This window comes from Megalopta genalis, chromosome 3 (assembly GCF_051020955.1).
Source record: "Megalopta genalis isolate 19385.01 chromosome 3, iyMegGena1_principal, whole genome shotgun sequence".
In the NCBI taxonomy this organism is placed as follows: domain Eukaryota; kingdom Metazoa; phylum Arthropoda; class Insecta; order Hymenoptera; family Halictidae; genus Megalopta; species Megalopta genalis.
Window position 1 is genome coordinate 16,246,963 of NC_135015.1, and position 20,785 is coordinate 16,267,747.

The window sequence follows — 20,785 nt, forward strand, 5'->3', positions numbered from 1 at the left end:
AGTGTACGAGAAAAGAAAACCTAGAAATGTATCTCGCTTCTTCGAAATTCTGGCCAGCGATTCGTAGAGCATCGCGTTATATTTCGATCGCGTTGTGTTTGCATTACAATCGTGTTTAAAATAATTAGCGATCGGGCCAACTGAAAGGTTTCAATCACGTAATTGAATTACAATGTAGTTGAATTACTATGTAATTGAGATACAATGTAATTAAATTGCGAAACCGAATCGGCGCAATTCTGGTCCGACGCAATAAATTTTCCAATTTCTGTACGATTAACAAGGCAATTTCTGTCCGCCCCGAACAGACGACCACCGTCCGTAACAAGGCGCCCGCCGTACTTCTTTAACGATTTACGGGGTCCATAAAAAAAAATCGCGCACCGACTTGTCCGGATAGCGCCAAGAGTCGCGGCGACTCCTCTAATAACTTCTCTAATAGCGCGCGATTAGAAAGGACAAGATTTATTATGGCAATTGCTCTTGTGCACCTCGTAAATCTTAACGGAGATTAACTAACTGAATAGACCGCGTGAAAATCGATGGGGGGAAAAAAAAAGCTCGCGCCAGTCATAACCGAGACACGCCGGCACTCGAACTCTGTCTGGCCGTACAATTCTGAACGAGAAGACGCGGCCTCGCGCGGATTCGCGGCGCTAAGCGTAATATTCTTGAAACATTATCACGGTATCTTTTGCAACGTTGCTCATAGACAGTCCGGCAACCCGGGGTGAATAAAATCGCAGGTGCAGCTGATCGTTAACGCGTCTCCGACCGCCCGGCAAAGACTTTGCAGTCGCTCGAAAGGCCAGCCGTTAGAGGTGTCCATCTGCATTAGCAATGGCTCCGACCTGCACGTCGGTTTTTATCGCGGTTCGTTGCAACACCGGCCCGTCGTCTCATCCGCGATCGTAAACGCGAGGCTTCTGTCGCCGGAGACGGACCCGTAAAACGTCTGTCCGTACGCGATTTCTCGGCGAGAGCGGCTCGCTTTTTACTGCTCGTAACGCGCGCGATATTATCGATAAGACGAAAACGCGAATTTTGTCTGCGCCGGCTTTGTCTCCCGAACCGGCGCCGATCGGACCTGTTCCGCGGAAACCGCGCGAAAATTCGAGACCTGATCGAAGATTAGATCCGAGCTAATTTTATTTAAAACGAGAAGAAATAATGATCTCAAATCGTTCCTCTTGGATCGTTGTTTTCGGATGCTGTTGTTCGAAAATAGAAACAATTAATCGTGTACCGATCTTCTATTTGAAAATAGAAGAATTATTTCGGTGTATTTTTTATCTCAAATATGACTAAATAATTCTTAAAATACAATTAACATTTAACTGTATGAAACAGAAATTGGATAAACAGATCTTGTTTCTTCTGATTACTTCGATAAGCGGCAATGACGTAACAATGTCACGAAATTGTTCTTGTATCTCCACGATTTTATATTTCAGCTATTCTATTTCACCATAAATGGATAAAACCCGCTAATAATTATTCAGAATTGAATGAAATAGAATTGATGTAATTTAGATAAGAATTGTTTTCTTCAGCAATACGATACGAGAATGATCAAATATAAAAAATGAACCATCGCGTAATCGCATCAATACTGGAACGACACCTTATAAACGGTCCAGAAAAAAATGCACCGGCTGCGAAGTTACATTTGAAACGAAATTGGAACGATTATGCACATTAGAGCTTGATTTCCAGCACTCGAGTACGAACGACGCTCGCTAAATAAGACCCGTTACGAATATTTCATCGAGTTCTAAGTTATTCACAGCTAAATCTAATTTGGAGGATCAACACCCGGTTCTATCCACCGGGTGGAAGTTCGCGAAAGAGACTGGTTAACGAAATGCCGCGGTAACAGCGGAGGAAAGCAGGGTTTCCAGTTTTCTTCCGCGGCCGGCGTTTGACTTTCCGCGAAACGATTCACGGAGCTGGCTTTTGAACCCCGTGGGTACACGGGGATATCGGAAGCGTCGATCCACCTCTGACCGTGCCCAATTAATCCGACATTAAGCCAGATTTTTCGCAGCCGGAATTATGAGCCTTTGAACGCGCGAAGCGAGACGCCGAGGCCGGTCCGCTCCGCGCGGTAATCCGCTCCGCGCGCTCGCGACCCTCGCCGCGACGACGCGCGATAATGCTGCCCTTTTACCCATCGCGTTTTAATTGCGGCTGGATCGTAATCGCGCGCGCCGCGACCAAGATAAAGTCGCGTCGCGCGGCTTGATAACCGCTCGCGGACGTCCTCCCGCCGCCTTCTCAGAGCGTCGTCTACCGCGGCAGAGCTCGCTTCCGTTTCAATTCAGCCTGTTTAGGGTCGCGGCGCGCGAACCGTCCGCCGTCGAATACAGACTTTATCGCGTTAAGTGCCGAGCTGCCGTAAAAATTCCGAGAAATCGCAGCGGTTTATTCGAGACGCAATAAACCGGCGAAACGCCGTCGTTCGTCGCCGCAATTAATCTCTCAGTCTTGCGCTCGGGCTTGTGTACCGCGCAAACATTGCTCCTCGAACGAGTGGCTAGATCGTCGAAATAATTGTTTCGATTAGCGCCGCTTCCGTGCGACGATCTACATACGTACACATTTACGCACATACTCGGTATGTTTTTTTTTCTACGCAGCATTCTCGTCGTATTTTTCTTTTTTTTTTTTATACGCGATACGAATTTATGCGACCCGAATTAACTTCATTGTGCTACAATTACATGGTAATTGGATCACGTTGTGATTCGATTACATAATTCAAAGCTTATCGTAAACATAATTCGAATTGCTAATTGTAGATTGTACGCGAGTGTAGATGCGAATAAAATTCGGTTCAAGTGCAGTGTAATTGGGATACAATGTAATTGAAGTACAATGCAGTCGGGATACAATGCAATTGAGAAACAATGTAATTCAATTAAAATCTAATTGAAATACAATGTAATTCAAATAAAATCCAATTGAAATACTAAATAATGTAATTTAAGAGTACAGTGTCATTCAAGTAAAATCCAATTGAAATGCAATGTAATTCGAATACAGTTCCCCAAATTACAGCCCAGAATTTTGGAAGAGGTGAGCTACATTTTTATATTTATTTTTCGCATACTAATCTTTTGTTATGTCTGCGCATTTTCTTCTCTCAATACCTATTAATTAATTGGTTTTTTTTAAATTACTAATCTTAATTTAATAATCGTGATTCGTAATCCAAATTCAATTAAATTGTAATACATAATCTAAATTCAATTACACTGTAATTAGTAATCTAAAATTCAATTACATTGTAATTCGTAATCCAAATTCAATTACATTGTAATCCGTAATCTAAATTCAATAACATTGTAATTCGTAATCTAAACACAATTACATCGTAATTCCTAATTTAAAATCAATACCTCCTAATTCCTAATTAATTCGTCTACCTAACATCCTGTAATTCGTACTCGAATTGCGATCACGAATTACATTGTAATTCAATTGTCCGGAGATTGGAATTACGAATTATAGTGTGATTGAATTATAATGTAATCGAAATACTTTCTAATCACGATTCCTCAAGTAAATCAATTCTAATTCCGCAGAACTCTGGCTGCAACGTTCACCGTTACAAAGTTACATGATTATTTCCATGAGAATTTTCGCATTGGAAAAAAAAATATGCTCGTGCGACATACTGAAAATTGCTGAATCTCCCAACAAAGTTGCGAATCGATGCGACCGACGGGTTCCATTTCGAAAAATTCCCAGAGGCTATGGTATCTCGTCGATCGAGGTCGGAGTGTCCTTTAATTAGGGGAAGAGGGTGGTAAAAAGGGTTTATCGGATTGGAAAGACGCTCCGGGGCTGTCGTGACGCGTTTCAATTTGTAGAAGCTGCTCGGAACCCGCCGCGGACCGGCATTACCGTCCAGTTTTCATGCCGGTATTGCGGATTTCAGCGGGGCGATATTAAGCAGCCTTCACATGGTTAGATTAGGATCGGGAGTCTCGCCGCGGGCGGCGGTCCGCGATCGCCGGCGAACACGCGACCGGACGCGGAATAAAATAATTAGCCGCACTCCGCGTAACTAAGGGCGCTCCCGGAATTAATGCCCCTACAACGAATTAAATGGAACGCGCGCCGCTTAATCTACGCCGTGGATCGCGCTCGTAATCGTCGCGCGCAGTTCTTCCGGGCGAATTTTCTCGCGGGGGCGGCTTGAAGGGTGGCTAAGGGTCGCCAGGGCTCGCGAAGACGTAAATCTTCCCCGCGCGCGTACCGGCTCGAGCAAAGGTCAGCCCCGGGAACGGCGAAACTTTTGCCCTTTCGATTACTGTGGCAAACCTGCCCACCTACTCGAACTTACCAGCACCCGTGACCCGCGGAAACTCGCGCGGAGGGGTTGCAATCACCCTGTCAGGGCTGCTTTTATTGCGCGCGCGCAATGATCAGGTTCGTTAGTTTTCTAAATGCTGTTTTGTTGCGTGAATCGGGAATTTTAGAAACGTCGACGGCCGCGTTCGACAACTTTTCGAATGCGATAACTTTTTTAAAACCGCACTGCGATCGACTTGCGAATTGTTTTCGGATGATAAGACTACTCTAAGATGGACAATGGCTGAAATACTCTTTTTCTTAAATTTTGCTATTACTTGGAGTGACAGCAAAACGTAAAAGACGTTTCTTATAATTTTTTTATCATTTTTCTTCAAAACTGTACGAAAGAATAAAGAGTGATTAAGGTGCACGGATTCGAAAATTAATGTTCGTCGAGATATTCTTCGGTTGATCTTTACCAATGAATTTCTTTCATTTTATTATTAATTGATAGAGTATTTTTTTTACTCTGTATTCGATAGACTTTCGAATGGCGTGATCAAATGTAACACGTTATTAGTTAAAGCAATTTAAGGTGACCTTCGTATTTTGATAAAATTCGAAAGTAGCAGAAACACGATTTTAAGAGGCGATGTTCATCACGAACGCGCGGATTCGCGGTGACCGCGTAAGCAGTATCATTGTGCCGATAAGTGCTGCCTTTATAATAACGTATTTCCATCCATTAACAGGTTTATCGCTTTGCATTTACATTATTGAAAGCATTGTTGGAAGAAAACGTCCTTGTCGACGGACAAGAGTCCTTGATCTACGAATCGGAAAAGAGAGAGAGAGAGAGAGAGAGAGAGAGAGCCGTGCATTAACGCGACGGTGTTTGGATGGTTTTAATCGTTCGTAACCCACGCGTAAATCTTGTTTATTGTCGCGCGGAGCGTTTACAACATTTTCTATATGCAAATGCGATGCATTATACCGTTGCTTATCAACGGGAAAGTGCGAACGACGGCGACAGCTTGCAGCGGACTCCATTGTACGAGAATATGATTCACGCGTGCTGTAATTAATAATTTAAATAACAGTGATCGTTGCATTGAGATATATTCATTCTAGGCGATTTATTACCGTTCCATATTTCTTTTGTGCACAACCTGCGGTTACGTGTGCCGAGAAAAATTGAACGGGCTCCGTGGGAGCAAATTAATAGCGACGAAATAACTCATGCAGTTATGACTTACTTCACCGTAAAATGTTGCTGAAAAAAGGAAATTAATCGAGCAAGGAACGATATTTTTTCGTCGCAAGAGCCCAGAAATTCGAGCGCGTTATTCGACTTTATTATTAAACTTTTCTATTCTTTTATTTCGACTGTTTTTTCGTTGTTTCACCTTGATTGTTTCGTATGTTTTTTGTTAAAAAATTAAATATGTCCTACTCGATTTAATTTGTCTTATTTGACGTATTCGTTCGTTTTATAGAATAAATTGAATCTTTCAAAATATAATCAAAATGAAGGAATGAAAAAGTGTGAAACGCCTCATTCGATAAATACAAATTAATCACGCCCGAAAATAAACACACAGTAACTGGTTCCACTGCCCTAGATATACCAGAAAAATCTTCTGGATATCAAAAAAATCTGAACATCGGAAAACAGACATCAGAATAGCAGAAAAATCCCATAGACATCGGGAAAACCTTTCGAGTATAAAGATTTAACCAATTTCAACTGCCTAATCGTGGATAAATGCGAAGTGGCGACGTCTAAACAGATGCGTCGACTACAATGTAGACCGTAGAGTAGAGTCTGTTACAGCAATGAGTCCAAACAAGTCGAAAAGATAAAGAGACAGCGAGAAGGGGCACGAGGAGGAGGCAAAGAAGAAGAAGAAAAAGAAGAAGAAGAAGAAGAAAAAGAACGAGGACAGAGATGGGTTGGCGAAGAAAGACAGAAGTCCTCGATCAACGATATTAATTTATCGGCCTCGTTTGTTCTCGTCGCGAGCCAGGAGCGACAAGACGGCTGAGCGATTGAATATTAAGTGGCGGACTCTCTGTCTGCTCCTCGGCGAAGTTCGCCCAAGGGACTTCCTGCGAACTAGAAAACGAGGCTGAGAGCTGCGAGATACCACGGGAGGAGGATGAAGCGTCTGCCAGCCCGGTGGAGAGACCGGGGCAGCGTAGAAGGAGATCTACGAACCTGGAAAACGGGTGCAAAGAGGAACGAAGTGCGAGAGAGAGAGAGAGAGAGGGAGGGAGGGAGGGAGAGAGAGAGAAAGCCATCTAGAAACAGAGAGAAAACTAGATGGAAACGGAGTGAAACAGAGAGAGAGAAAGCGAGATGGAAACGGAGTGAAACAGAGAGAGAAAGCGAGATGGAAACGGAGTGAAGCAGAGAGAGAAAGCGAGATGGAAACGGAGTGAAGCAGAGAGAGAAAGCGAGATGGAAGCAGAGTGAAACAAACAGAGAAAGCGCGATGGAAGCAGAATGAAATGGAGAGAGGAAGCGAAATAGAAGCAGAGAGAGAGAGAGAGAGAGAGAGAGAGAAAGAGAGAGAGAGAGAGAGAGAACGGAGGGAAGCAGAGCGACAAAGAGAGAGTCGACGACGACGAGGGAGGAACCGGGTCCGAGACGGTGGGAGCAACGACGAAGCTGGTGAAGCCGAGGGGGGCAGGGGGCCGGCTGCCGGCGGCGATTTCAATAATTAATGTCACGGGAATTGCTGCGCACCGGCGATGGTAAAGGCGGAGAGCTACTACCGCAAACTTGAAATTCCCTGTCGCGGTATTCAAGGCAGATCGGTCCATGGATAATTACTGCGATTATCCGGCGGACAAGCCGGCGAAGTCTTCGGCGAGTTTATCGGGCCAATCCGAATGAAAACTTCGCGAAGCAGTTGAACCCTCTTCAACTTATTCTTCCTCTAGTTCCCTCCCTTCCTTCCACCTTCCGCGATCCCGCCCCCCAGCGCAGACCGGCCGCGGAATCTCTTCCGCAGTTGCCGCGGCGAACTTCCCGCAGATCCGATTCGATCGCCGCGGCGATTTCCGCGAGGAAATCTACTGATAGGATCCGTTCGCCTTGGACCGCTGTCTCCCGTCGATTCTCACTTGCACTTTTCTAATTACGATCTCAGAAGTAAGATCTTGGAAGTATGCGCCGTTTGGTGAAATTAAGAGAAAAATTTGATGAAAGACTAAGTGATGCGGTTATGACAGAATTCAGTTGGCGAAACGCGTGGTAGTGAAATTATTCGAAAAATTTGAGAATGTCGATATATTATTTTCGGGCTGCTGAGACTGTTGTTGAAGAATGGACGATGGTGTACTTGATTTCTGTTTCCTGCAGTCGACGCAGCAGATTTTCATCCTGCGTGAGGACCCGGAATTAATGGATCCGAATTTAATGCGAATAGCGGCGCGTTCGTCGACTCGATGATTTCAAATGGCTTCGAGCAATCGGGACAATTTTTGAGAGCTATTTTTCAAACATTGCTTCGGGTTGGACGAAAATCTTGGTACAAATAATTGGGACGATTTTTAAGAAGAAAGATTCAGAGAGTTTCTCAACGAGACGTATTTTCGTTAAAATCTCAAATTCACTGAAATGTCGACGATGTCTTGAAAATTTCAAGTTTCCTCAATTTTGTCGGCAAAAGTGTATGTACGTATACGCGAAGTATAGTCAGAATTTGGATTGCGAGCCAACTTTCGAGGTCGCCGTGCGAAATGATCGCCCATGGGAATCTCGAACGACCTTCTTGGGCGAACTCGTCGCGCCGTCGATGCGATTTCGTAATTGAATGGACTACAAAAAAGTAGCCGCGGCACTCGTACGAGGTATCGTAAGCAAAACGGGGCATTCGCAGAGCGAAACAGGAACTATACGAGCAGGTGGCGCGAAAAGATAAGAGGCACACCATGGCCGGGAGAAGTCAAACAGAGAGTGGCGGGGCGACTCGCCTTGAGCGGTCAATTGACTTCGCCGGTTAAAGCGCATGAAGAGGGACGTTTACACCAAAAGAGCGTCTTTAACACACAGCCGGCCCCGGCTCTCTCGCTCTCTCTCTCTCTCTCTCTCTCTCTCTCTCTCTCTCTCTCACTGTCACGATGTATCCCCGTAGAAACTTCGTTTCAATCGGCACCGTCGCTTCTGCGAAGATTACTATCCATACTGTCACTTAAGTTTCCACTCGAGTTTACTGCATCAATAAGCGCCGCTGTCTCTTTCTCTCTCTCGCTCTCTCTCGACTAAACAACGAAGAGAGCCTTGGGAACTTTGTTCACCGCGCGCATAGTGCATGCGCGCTTCGAACAATTTTTATTGCTAAATACTGACCGAAAGAGTCGTTTATTTGCGGTCGACTGGGTTCGCTGGAGTTCAAAATCTGCTCGGACAATTTTTACTTGAGCGGTTTCTTTTTTGTCTGAAGTGTGTACATTTTGACTGAGCAAATATCTCACTTGATATTTATTTATTTATTTATTTGGCATTAACGGGCCGAATGCTTTTTTACTTTTTCCTAGAAAAATTTTATCATGAGATAATAATGGTAGAATTCTAATGATAACAGTAATAATATAATAATAATAATAATAATAATAATAATAATAATAATAATAATAGTAATTACTGAGATATTCATAACTCCACTTTCTAGCATCGTAATCAATTACGCTAATTAATTCAGTGCAGTATATTCCACGATTTCACATTATTGTTACAGGATTATTTACCTGGAACTGATCACAGTAATCGGAGCACAGTAATTAGATCGGTGTACAGAAATTCACACAGGGTAACTGGATCGGTGTACAGAAATTGACACGCGGTAACTTAGAAAAGTCTCGGTAACCGACACACGTTAATTAACTCATCGTCTTTCTAAGGTCAGAATAAACTCGCTCAAGTTTTATCCATTTCGTTAAATATTTCTTTATACAATTTCAATCATAAAAAGATCATCCCTAAGACATCAACGTATAATTAAAATGTTTCAACGAGCACACGACATCGACAAACTGTTAACAGTTAAAAAATAAACATAAACAAACTATCTAATTTCTCTAAAACGTCGAACGATCGCTTTAACGATCACAGTAATCGACACGCTTATCCTAGAGCAAATGAACTAAAAGCAGGCTGCAATAGCCGTGCAGCAAGTTATCCGCAATTATCAATTTTCGCGGCAGAACGTGGTCAGCTAACGACTCCTAATCCCCACTAATTAAGATTGTTCCGCGGAATAGCTAGACCGAGGGGTTGACACAATGCTGTTGGCCCAGGAGCACAATGCCAGTTGAATAATAGTGCGCCTAGGAAATCATGGCGCGGAGCCTGCCGCGCTCGGCCGAAGTACCAATTACGATTGATCCACGGAGGTTCCTTGTTCGATATACAGAGTGTCCCAAAAATGTCTCGCAATCCGGAAGTAGGGGATTCCTGAGGTCATTCGAAGCAACTTTTTCCTCAGCGAAAATGCAATCCGCAGCTTCGTTTACGAGTTATCAACGAAAAACAGCGACCAATCAGAGGCGAGATCATTTGGCGCGAGACGGCCGAGCCAATGGGCGGAACTGGGCTCCGTGCACTCGTTGGCTGGGCCGCCGCGCGCCAGCCGAGCTCGCCTCTTATTGGTCAGTGTTTTTCGTTAATAACTCGTAAACGAAGCCTCGGAGAAAATTTTCGCAAAGGAAAAAGTTGCTTCGAATGACCTCAGGAACCTCCCATTTCCGGATTGCGAGACATTTTTCAGACACCCTGTAGATCAGCGTCGGAGGCTCGGCTAACCAAAGGCATCGTCCCTCGGCAACGTTCTCGCGATCGGTATCGCCAGGTTCTGGCCGGCGACGGAAGATTCTCGCCGGAGACGCAGACACAGTCTGCTTCGGTCTCCATGGAAACCACGTTCTCGTCTGATCGGGCCCGGTCCTCGTCGGCGCGTATCGCGAAAAGAGGTAGACCGAGAGGAACGAAAGGCGGCGTCGACGCAGGGAAACTGAGAGGAGAGACCGGGACAACGAGATATCGGCGGAAGAGGAGCCCGGAGACACTGTGAGAGACAGACTCTCCGCGGAGGGGAGAGAAAGACGGACGACGAGCGCGGGGGTGGAAAAGGTGGCGCGACCAAGGTGGAAGGTTATTTGTTACGCTTTTATGTGCTCGCCTTAGCCTCCACGTGCTACCGGCGTCGTTTCTCTCGCGCCCCGTGGGCAGGTGTGCCAGGGAACCGGGAATCGGACCTGCTTTTATTGGACCAGTCGTCGGCGGAACGACGCCCGCATATTAACACTTTCCCGACCAAATACCGAAAAAAATCTCGTCGAATTAAAGTATTTTATTGAAGATGAAATTGAAGCTTTTTATTTTATATTCGATGAAATTAAAACTTTACTTCATTCGATGAAAGTGAAATTTTATATTGTTCGATGAAAGTAAAATCGCATTTTATTCGATGAAATTAAAATGTTGCTTTATTCGATGATATTGAAATTTCGTTTTATTCCATAAAATTAGAATTTCTCTTTATTCAATGAAATTCGAATTTGACTTTATTCAATGAAATTATATGTGAAAAGAATATCGTCATGTTCCATCAATTTCGACGATCGACGCACGAAATACGAGCATTGTATAGTTATTATTTATATTTCTATAATGAATGAATTTCTCTTGCCAATGAAAATCGTTCGACTCCCCTGCACAGTGTCGTATTGTAGCCCAAAAATTTCAGAAACAATTGGCACCACGATTTTTCATCGAAAAATTGCCAAATTGTACCTAATTCGAAAATCGATGTACGAAGTATGAAGACTGAATAACAATTAAGTGTTTTTTTTCCTCAATGAGTGCATTTCTCTTACCAGCAAAATTTTTCTCAATTCCCTCCACAATGTTCGAACTCATTCAGAAATCCTCAGAAAAAAATCATAGGTTAGTGGAGCCAATTACTATGGGATGATCGTAATCATCTTTATATTTATCGAATAAGACATGTTACATTCTTTTTATTCTTTCATGTTGAATATTATATATGTATTAAATTTTTTATTGAAAGATAAACAAAAAGAGGCTAAAAACGTTTATCGAATAAAATGTATTAAACTTTCTATTCTCTTCAACTCATTATTTTTTAATAAAGAAATTTCGTTTATATCGATTAAGACATGTTAAATATCATTAATTTTCCACTAAAAAAAAAGATTGAATAAATGTAAAGTTAAACGCCCTCAAATAAGCCAAAGGCACGGTAATCGACCCACGGTAACCGGCTCCATCACCTTATTCCTAAAAAAAAGTCGAAAGAAACCATGAAATTCGAAAAACCATGAACGATCTCTCGTCGGAAGCGTTCGTCGACGTCAAAGGCTCTCGCGGACGTCACGGTAGAAAATTGCCGAGAAATCGGTGGGCGCTCGCCGCGGCGGTCGGTCGAGGTCGCCGGTGTTCTGGGCTTAAAGGTCGCCGGTCACGCGATCACGCCCTCGCTCGTTAACGCCTACACGCGTGCGGAGGGCACAGGTGGATGCATTCATCGTCGGCAGGCACGCGCGTTACAATTCCGACGCGGTTAACGCGCTCCCCCGAGCCGCCTGTCCCGGCTGTTAATCGGCTCGAGGACTCCTCGAGTCCGTTTCTGCCTGATAAAGAGGACGAGGATGGGCGTTTCGGTGTTTCCGGCGCGGCAGGAAGCGGCGACGGGCTGCAAGGTAAATTAGGAGGCCGGGCCGGGCCGGGCCGGTCCGACGCCGGAACTCCAAGATTCGGAGATTAGATCCGTGCCCGCGTAAAAGTCCGGCTCTCCCGGCTCTCGCGAGCCCCTAATTGTCCGATTATTTACGCTTGCCATCCGCTTTGCCCATCGGGGATGATCTGCTGAAAATGTCCCGCGTGCTTTTTTAAGAACTTTTCTCGGTTCTCTCAACACGAATCGTTAACGAAGCGTTAAAAGTGATTCGTCTGTTTTGCCTTGTACAAATTATAGCATCGAATGCGTTTAGATTTCTCCAAATTTTTATATCAAGACGTGTTGGGATGAATAAATTTATCGAATGGTTTCCGGTGAACGCGCCCTCATAATCTCAATAATTGTAGAACAAGAATTGTCGAAATAATATATATATATATAACCAATATAAAACAAGAAAAACAAAATATTACGCTTATTAATTTCATGGTAAAAAAATACGACGAGAAGCCGACAGTAGCACAACATTTATCTTGTTAATTCGAGATATTTATTAATCCAAGGGGCATTTTTTTACTCAACTTTTCGTTCCTTGCAAATTATTCGGGAAATTAATCGCGTTAACCACTAATCCGGGTAATCAGCGACATCGGCGTTCCGATTCATAATTTGTCGCACACTTTGGTGTCGTTTCGATCCGCGGAAAATTACGCAAGCTAATTTACTCTGCGTCTACCACCACCCTTGTATGCTTCGGAGCAGGAACGCGCGAGAACTCGAGAAAAAACTCGACCGAATCGTCGGGGCCGCGGGAAATTCAAATTGGCCGCAATACTCGCATCGGTCGGCGATAATGGCCGTCGCGAAATGGCCTGTATCGGGGCGCGAAGGGAGGGAAGATCGGTCAGGGAATGGTTAATTCATGAAACAGTATCCCTGCGCCCTCGACCGCTTAGGAACGCTCGAATATCAATGAATCCACAGGTTTTTTTTCGAGTGCGCGGGGCTCTCGATTGTCGAGAAGAGAGCCGCGGATCGTGCGGCCAAACAAAAACGCGAACAGCCGACCGGAAGCTAAACAAATATTTGTATTTCCCAGCAAAAAAACAGCGCGCGACGCACCCCCCGCTGCGAGCAGATAAATCTGCCGCGGTTTTGTCCGGATTTGCGGCCGGCGCTGTGGGATTGTTAAACGTTACACGGATTTTTCGCAGTGTCGGGAAGCGACTAAAACGTTTCGCAGTACTCGATGACCAGCCTCTGCGCTGAAAAATGATTTTTTTCCCTGTTTTTATACGGTTTTGGTTGATGGACTACGCTGGCCAACGACGCGTGTCGCGCCCTCGATCGCCGATAAATAATTGTTCGAATTACTGCTCGGATTCGCCGTGCCTTAGGCAATCGCCAACCGCGATCTATGGAACACTAAACATCCTCTACCGTTATCTTTCTTCTACTCGTACAATCGGTGTGCAAAGTATTCGAGTTTTACCTCTTTAAACGGAATGGACTTTTGTATAAATAGGACAAGCGATCGACGCTTTGTTGCTACGGAAACAGGTAGGATCGAGATGACATTCGAACAACGAATGACAGGAAGACATGATTTCGTTATTAATATCTGCGAAGAAAGTTTAAAGGCGACACGTTCCAACCGGATTTCCGATGGAATTGCTCTAAAAATAACCGCATAACGGTTGCCGATTGCATGTTCCATCAGTTAGCAATGCACGTAGGTGTGTTCTTATGAAGTAGTCGCGTCTCAAATACGATAGAAAATGATGTAACGTTGGAAATGATCCGTTGCATTTGATATAAAGAGTTCGAATCGCGACAAGTTCCAGGAGAATCTGAGAATTTCAGAAGTCGAGTAATGTTGAGAATTTTTATTTTGGGAATTTCGACAGTTCAGAATTTGAAAACTTGAGAAATTGAGAATTTTAGAAGATGAAGAAGATGCGAATTTGGCAATGTTGAAAGTTTGAATGCTCGTATTTGAAGATTCGAGAAGTTGACAATTTGAGCAGTTCAGAGTTCGAGAAATTTTGAATTTGAGGATTTGAGAAGACGAAAAAATTTGTAAAATCGAGAGTTGGTGCATCCTAAAATTAGACATGTTGAGAATTTGAGCAGTTCAGAGTTTAAGGTTTTGAGAAATTCAGAATTTGAGGGCTCGAGAAGTCGAAAATTTGTAAAATCGAGAATCGGTGCATCCTAAAATTAGACATGTTGAGAATTTGGGCAGTTCAGAGTTTAAGGTTTTGAGAAATTCTGAATTTGAGGACTCGAGAAGTCGGAAATTTGTAAAACCAAGAATTAGACACGTTTCAAATTCGAGCAGTTCAAAATTTAAGCATTTAAAAATTCGCGAAGCGGAGAATTCGCGCAGTTCCGCATTAAAACGTTCGAAAAATCAAAAAATTCGGAATTCGAGCAGTCGAAAATCTGAGAACTCGAGAAACTCGAATTCGAACGGGTCCGGGCACTCGAAAATTTCAATTCTGAATTACTATGAAACGTCCCGGCGGCGGTCGTAAATTTCCATTGACTCCTATCTCTGTCGGCCGGCTCAGAAATTTATGCCACTGATGAATGGACGCAATCAGTTTATTCAACGTTCGATGGACAGCCCATAAAAATCCGCATTTGACAAAATAAAACGGAGGCGTCGCGCGTAGAATTATCGAATCAGCCCGGCTGACTCGTTTGCCCGGCGGGGGATCCTGAAAATTTCGGGACGATAAATCAATCAAAGGAGCCCGTGCGCGGCGTCATTCATAAACATCAGGGCAGCCGATCCCCGCCTAATAAAAATACGCTGGAAAAACGCCGAGTTCCGGCCGGATCCCGCCGGTCGGCGGGGGGACACGCCGTAGACAGTAATTATTCAAGAGCTTCGATAATTTCGCGACACATTGTTTCCAAGTTTAACTCGCACTCGCGGGGGCACTAATACGTACGAATGGCGAGCGTAAATCACGATAATACCTCGCTGCACTACCCGGCGCGCTCTTCGCGGGGGGAATCGCGACTGATTTAAACTGTCTCTTTGCGCAAACACCGTTGCATTGATCCAGGAATTATTAACAATGTGCTTCTACTTCTACCGACTGCTAACGTGGGACGTTGTTTTGCGAGCCGGATACTTTTCCCTTAATGCGCGCTCCCTATTGTTTCGATAAATGGACGCCCATTGTACAACACTTTCGCGTTACGCTCGTTGTTTGCGCCGCGATTTTCTAACTCTAATTACGATACGATGCTTCGGGTTGAACGAAGGCGAGCATTATAGGTGTCGGTCGGATTAAACGTCGACGATTAAACGCTGCGTTTTTGCCAGGCAAAATGTTTTCGCGGCGAAACAACGGGAAGAAACGGTTCTAATTTCGCGCCGAAACAACGGGAAGAAACAGTTTTCGATTCTGGCACGCTGAAAAGACGTTCGCACGACGTTCGTTTCGATACGATTTTTCGCGCCATTGGTCATCGTGTGACAATTTCACAATTTCACTATTTAAAGTAGAAAAATTACAGGAATAAAAGAGAATCGGTCGGGCTCGGATATAAAATGAAAACGCGCGAGGCATGTCGTGCTTTTCCACAGGTTCGTCGGGGATACGAAAATTGCGTACGGGGAAATAAAAATGAACGAAAGTAAGTTACATTTGAATATGCATTCGTCGGGAGTCGAAAACCGTGAACGTAATCACGCTTTTATGCCGACGCATGGAATAAAAATGCACGAAGATATTATACACTGCACAGTCTGACTCTTGTTTGAAAATGTGTACTTGCGATTGAAACAAACCCGGTGAAAATAATGAAACAACGCTCGTCTAAAGTTCTCTTCAACGTACCGAACGAAAAACCGCCCAAGCTGTCGCTTGTTTTGTATTCGATGCGGGATATTTAAATGAAAATCGAGACGGACTGATAACAAGATTATCGATTTCAAATAAAAATAGTCGATCACCGGCATCGATGCTTCGACAGGGATCGACTTTCTGCTTGAATAATTCCGATGAAGAATAATGCAAACATATTCCGGAATCGATCGAACATCTTTTTTCATCGATTCGTTTTTGTCGGTTAAACAAAGCACACGGTCTATTAACCCCTTGCCGTACTTTGACGAGCCCCGCACGTCATGAAAATTTCTAGTAATAATTTATTGAGTACAGATGTTATTCTGTCCTTTAAAATTACAATAAAATTCGAATCTCTTGGCATCAATATTTAGGCATTCAGGTTAATTTAGGCACAAATTGATTTTCTTTCTCTTATAAGAAATTATTGCGATCGAAAAATTTCTAATCGCATTAACCACGAAAAAAGAAATGGTATTATTGGATTATTTTCTCTCTTTTGTATACTCAGAAGTTTTTCCTTCTAGCATATAAGTTACAGAAACGAATCGACGCCGAGAGTCTCGACAGAGTACCATTAGATAAACAATGATTTCATATGTATATAGAACAGAGGGCTCTTTGTCTCTAGGTGACGTTTTTGGTTTCGTCTTTGTGAATAGTCTTCAGTCTCCTGGAGCAATCAGGAGAGCAAAGACGGTCCTTCCTCGTACATCAAATCAATAAACTAAAAGGGATAAGTTTAATTCACTGCGTTTTACTTTTATTTATCTACCCATTTCCAATAGGTATGTCAAGGGGTTAACAACGCGGGGTGGCAAGCCCGCGCGTAGAATCGTGTCTGGAAGACGGAAACGTGGAACACATCGGGAAACGAAGCAACGAACGGCTCACCCGGTACAGTGAAAAATGTTCACGCTAAACGAAGCGCCGCCAGCTGTAACTCGTTCTTTTCTTTCGCCGGCTCGCTCGCGTAGGTAGTCGAACAACGAGCGAAATACAAATTACTCCGGGATGCGGAGTTTAATGGTAAAGGTCAGCGACTGTAAAACGCGACCGGGAATCGACGTCCACGGTTTTTGCGGCAGGCAACGGGTCCCCGGGTTTTTCGCGACGCTCGTTCCCCGCCGCGAAACCATCGCCGCGGTGCAATTTTATGAAAACATCGTGTGCCGAGCCGACGATCGCCGGACGATTTTATTAATCCGTAACTTCTCGTGGCGGTACTTCCAAGTATTTCAAAACGCTCGGCGTTATTTTATTTCTGTTATTCGATGGATTTATGACGAGGATTAGTAGCCAAGATGCAAAACCCTGAATCTAATAATAATGTTAATAATTAGTTGAATAATATATTCGACTTGAACGGACTATTTTTATTTGCGGGCTGTAAAATCGTCTTGGATAATTTTTAACTTGCATAACAAATCTTTGTTTACCGAAAGATCGTTATAACGTGTCAAAATGTTGGACGTCTTCACTTTAGCCTAACGACGATCATAATCAGACTGCGATGAAATGTTAGAAAGCGTACGATAACATTTTTTTTCTTTTCTTTTAACAATTAGTAGTGATTTTATCATTATAAAATTATATTTTATTTATTTATTATATTTATTAGTATTGATTTTAACACTTAGTCGACGAAGGAGACCTTTCTTGCCAACCAAGAGAATTTGCATAAACAAAAAGCTTGATAATAATTATAATAAAGACCTGCAATCTGTTGGTGATTAATAGGAACGACAAGTCGTCGCCAGCAATAATTATTGTTTAGAATTGTCGTGAAGAAAAAGACTGGACGCATTTATAACAAACATTGCTAGAGGCTGTTTAAAACAATAAAAATATTAAAATCATTTCAGAACATCAACGCATTATTTTCGACTGGCTGAAATAATTCAAGAAAGAAAGCAATGTCTAATTGACACATGCTCGTTGCAATCGATGATTTTACAGCGCAGTGATTACTATAATCGCGAATCGTTACGCGAAACAAAAACGACAAAAACACACAAATAGGTTGAAAATAATGTAACAATATCCCTCGAATGCTTCTAACAGTCTCTTCGGTTTCGATCTACTCGTTCCCTGTGAGAAATGCATCAAATCCGCCGTGTATAGTGATTACAGGGTAAACGTGTTCGGACAACAGTGAATGCAGATTCTGATGGGCCGGATAATCGAGTGGCTACCGTATCCGTTCAGCGTGCACCGGGACTAAACATTGCAAGCGGAATATACATAAAATAAGCACCGGTGCAGGCAATAAAATCCGCGAGCAAGTTAACTGTGTAATGGACTATAAATGTTAACTAGGCCCCCGGCCTGCGTCGAGTGCACTTTTGTTCCGGTAAACGCGGCGCGCAACTTTCTTGGAAAGAGATACGCTGCCGCCGTTCCTTGTTAGGAGGAGGGTTCGGTACCTACGGGGGGGTTTACACGTGTAACGATTCCCGGAATTATCCGAAGTGTCGGGAACTTCCCAGAGGTCGGCAATTTTTCAAATACGCTTCTTTTGTTGCGAGCCGGCGCGCGGCGCGGCCCGGCGCAGCGCGCTGCCGGCGAGTACATTGTTTTTCAAATTGATGTAATTGGAGTGAAATTGTTCTGAATTTTCCGGTCGGGGGGATAGAGTAAATGGCGGCGGCTGATTGCTGCTACTGCTAGGATAATGGGGATTAATCAGTTCTAGTGGAATTGGTTGCGAATAGCATCCACAATGGTCGATTAGTAGCTGCAATAGTTAATGATACCGGTGCATGGAATTTGCACCGTGTTTACTCGAACAATATTGGAACGGATGCCCGATTAATGAATTACTTATAGCTGTTGCCCAGCCTTATTTTAATCGAGCGAGCGTAATGGAATTTTCTGGAAAACAGCTTTTTAACCGTTCCGTTTCTCGCTTCGCTGTCTGTTGCGGTGATCGCTGCACAATCCTCTCGATTTTGGTTTCGTCAACGGTATCGAATTCGGTTCGTTATCCGGAATAAGTCGAACAATTAATTTATGTGGCGATACGCCGAACGAATACCTCAAAATTATAATGGGTATAATAACGACTGTTACACCCCCGCTTCCTCGTTCATGAATATTTCGATTATCGCGTTGGCCAAACCATAAATGACACAATGTAATTTCTCTGAAAGGCTTATAATATGAATTATTAATATCGTTAAATATGAATAAGCAAATTCGGCTAACGGTGACGTTTCATAAAACCTTGTTAAAATTGACGAGTGTCAGGAACGAATGAAGAATACGTGTTTCTGACGAAACTACTGGCAAGTCAAATTTCAAAAAATTCAATGCATCTCGTACGTACACCGAATTAGACTTCGCGAATTATACCGACAGAGATTGATAAGAAAATAGTAGAAAAATGACTGAATTAATATGGACACCCGCGGTAAATAAAATGTTGTAAAAGGCTAGGAAAACTATTGACACCCGCATTTCGTTTGAAAAATTAATCCTGCCTCTCGCGTGATAAAGTAGACCTTAATAAACAAATGAAACCTTCGTAAAAATGAACGATAAAAATTCGGATGGCGAACAAGATCTGCAAAAATGGTAACTGGATCGCGGATTTTCGCATTTATCGTAAAAATTGGAAGATAAAAAACTTGAAATATCAGAATTTGATAATAATATATACATATATAAAATATAATATTTCTTTAACTCTGCTGTATCAATTGTATAACGTTCGCTATATATAACCTTGTATATATGTATATATAACCTATATAAAATAAAAAATAATAAACAATCTCCTAACCATAAACAATATAGCCTTGTCCAAAAATTGTTTATGTATTACTTTCAACTTGCTAAAACGATCGAAGAAAGAAAGAAACTCCTCGCGTGTACGATCGCTAAAGCAAATGTCGATTTCTCGCAAAGATCCGCAGCCTGCGAAAGAGAAAAGGCACAAACACGCACCTTTTCAATTGCGATTGAAAAATTCGAGCAGACTTCCTGGACCATAAACGGCCGCGTGGCCACGTCGGTGAACGTTCGAAACGGGTAACACAGGAGCTCCGAAGATCTCCGAAGCGCCGATTCACGAACGATAAAACGGTCCGAGCCGGAAACGATCGATCCGACGTCGGATTTTCGCGCGAACGGCTACGGGTACGCAGTTCGTTAAAGACGTAACAAGAAAGTTGGTAATATTAACAAGCGCGTTACCGTGTCAGCCTATAATGGGATAGCTTTCCGATGCGCTACCGCAGGCGGGAGGAGTTACGCTCGAGCCGGAACGGGTAACGGGATTCCCGACTTTGATCGCGCCATCGAGCATTTCCACTCGACAGGGGATTACCGGTGACAGAAAGACAGAATGCAAGCGTGGAAAAGTTTACTTACGAGGCTTCGTCGGCTCCGGCGGCGGTACTTCGGTCAACTGTGAACAGAAACGAGGAAATCGTCAGAAAAAGGCACAAGGTACACCGGGGAAACGAATCGCCGTGCACGGGGCTCGGCGATCGCGGTAACCCCGCGACGGTTATACTAATCAACCAGCCCCACTTATGGGTTTCCCATTATCCATACACGAGCCGCTCAAGGGCGTGCATTACCGTCGACGACACGGGTCAATCGAAATTGACCTATTGCGCGTAGAGACGCGCGTTCTCCTTCGACGGTTCTTTACGTTCGTATGGGAACAGAACCGCCATGCGGCCCATTCGTCGGGCCCAAAATTCCGTTTGGAACAATGTCGTTGCTCCCGGGCAGCGGAATCGTTATTTTATCGTTCGGTTTTATTGATCGAATCGACGGAGACGCGTTCGAAAAATGTCGATTGTATCGATTGTACAAAGTTCGTTGTACACAGCCTTGTATATATGTATATATAACATGTGAAATACAAAATAATAGATAATCTCGCAAGCTATGTGTAAC

At 43.6% G+C, this 20,785-nt stretch overlaps 1 protein-coding gene across 10 annotated transcripts in view; it reads right to left on the reverse strand.

Annotated features, from left to right (window-relative positions):
- lilli (AF4/FMR2 family member lilliputian) overlaps positions 1-20,785 on the reverse strand; it is a 447,030-nt gene that overhangs the window by 89,556 nt on the left and 336,689 nt on the right. For all 10 annotated transcript variants that reach the window (XM_033478325.2, XM_033478322.2, XM_033478326.2 and 7 more), the window contains one exon: positions 20,249-20,285. In XM_033478325.2, coding sequence (XP_033334216.2) covers positions 20,249-20,285 — 37 coding nt within the window. The remainder of the gene's footprint in view (positions 1-20,248; positions 20,286-20,785) is intronic.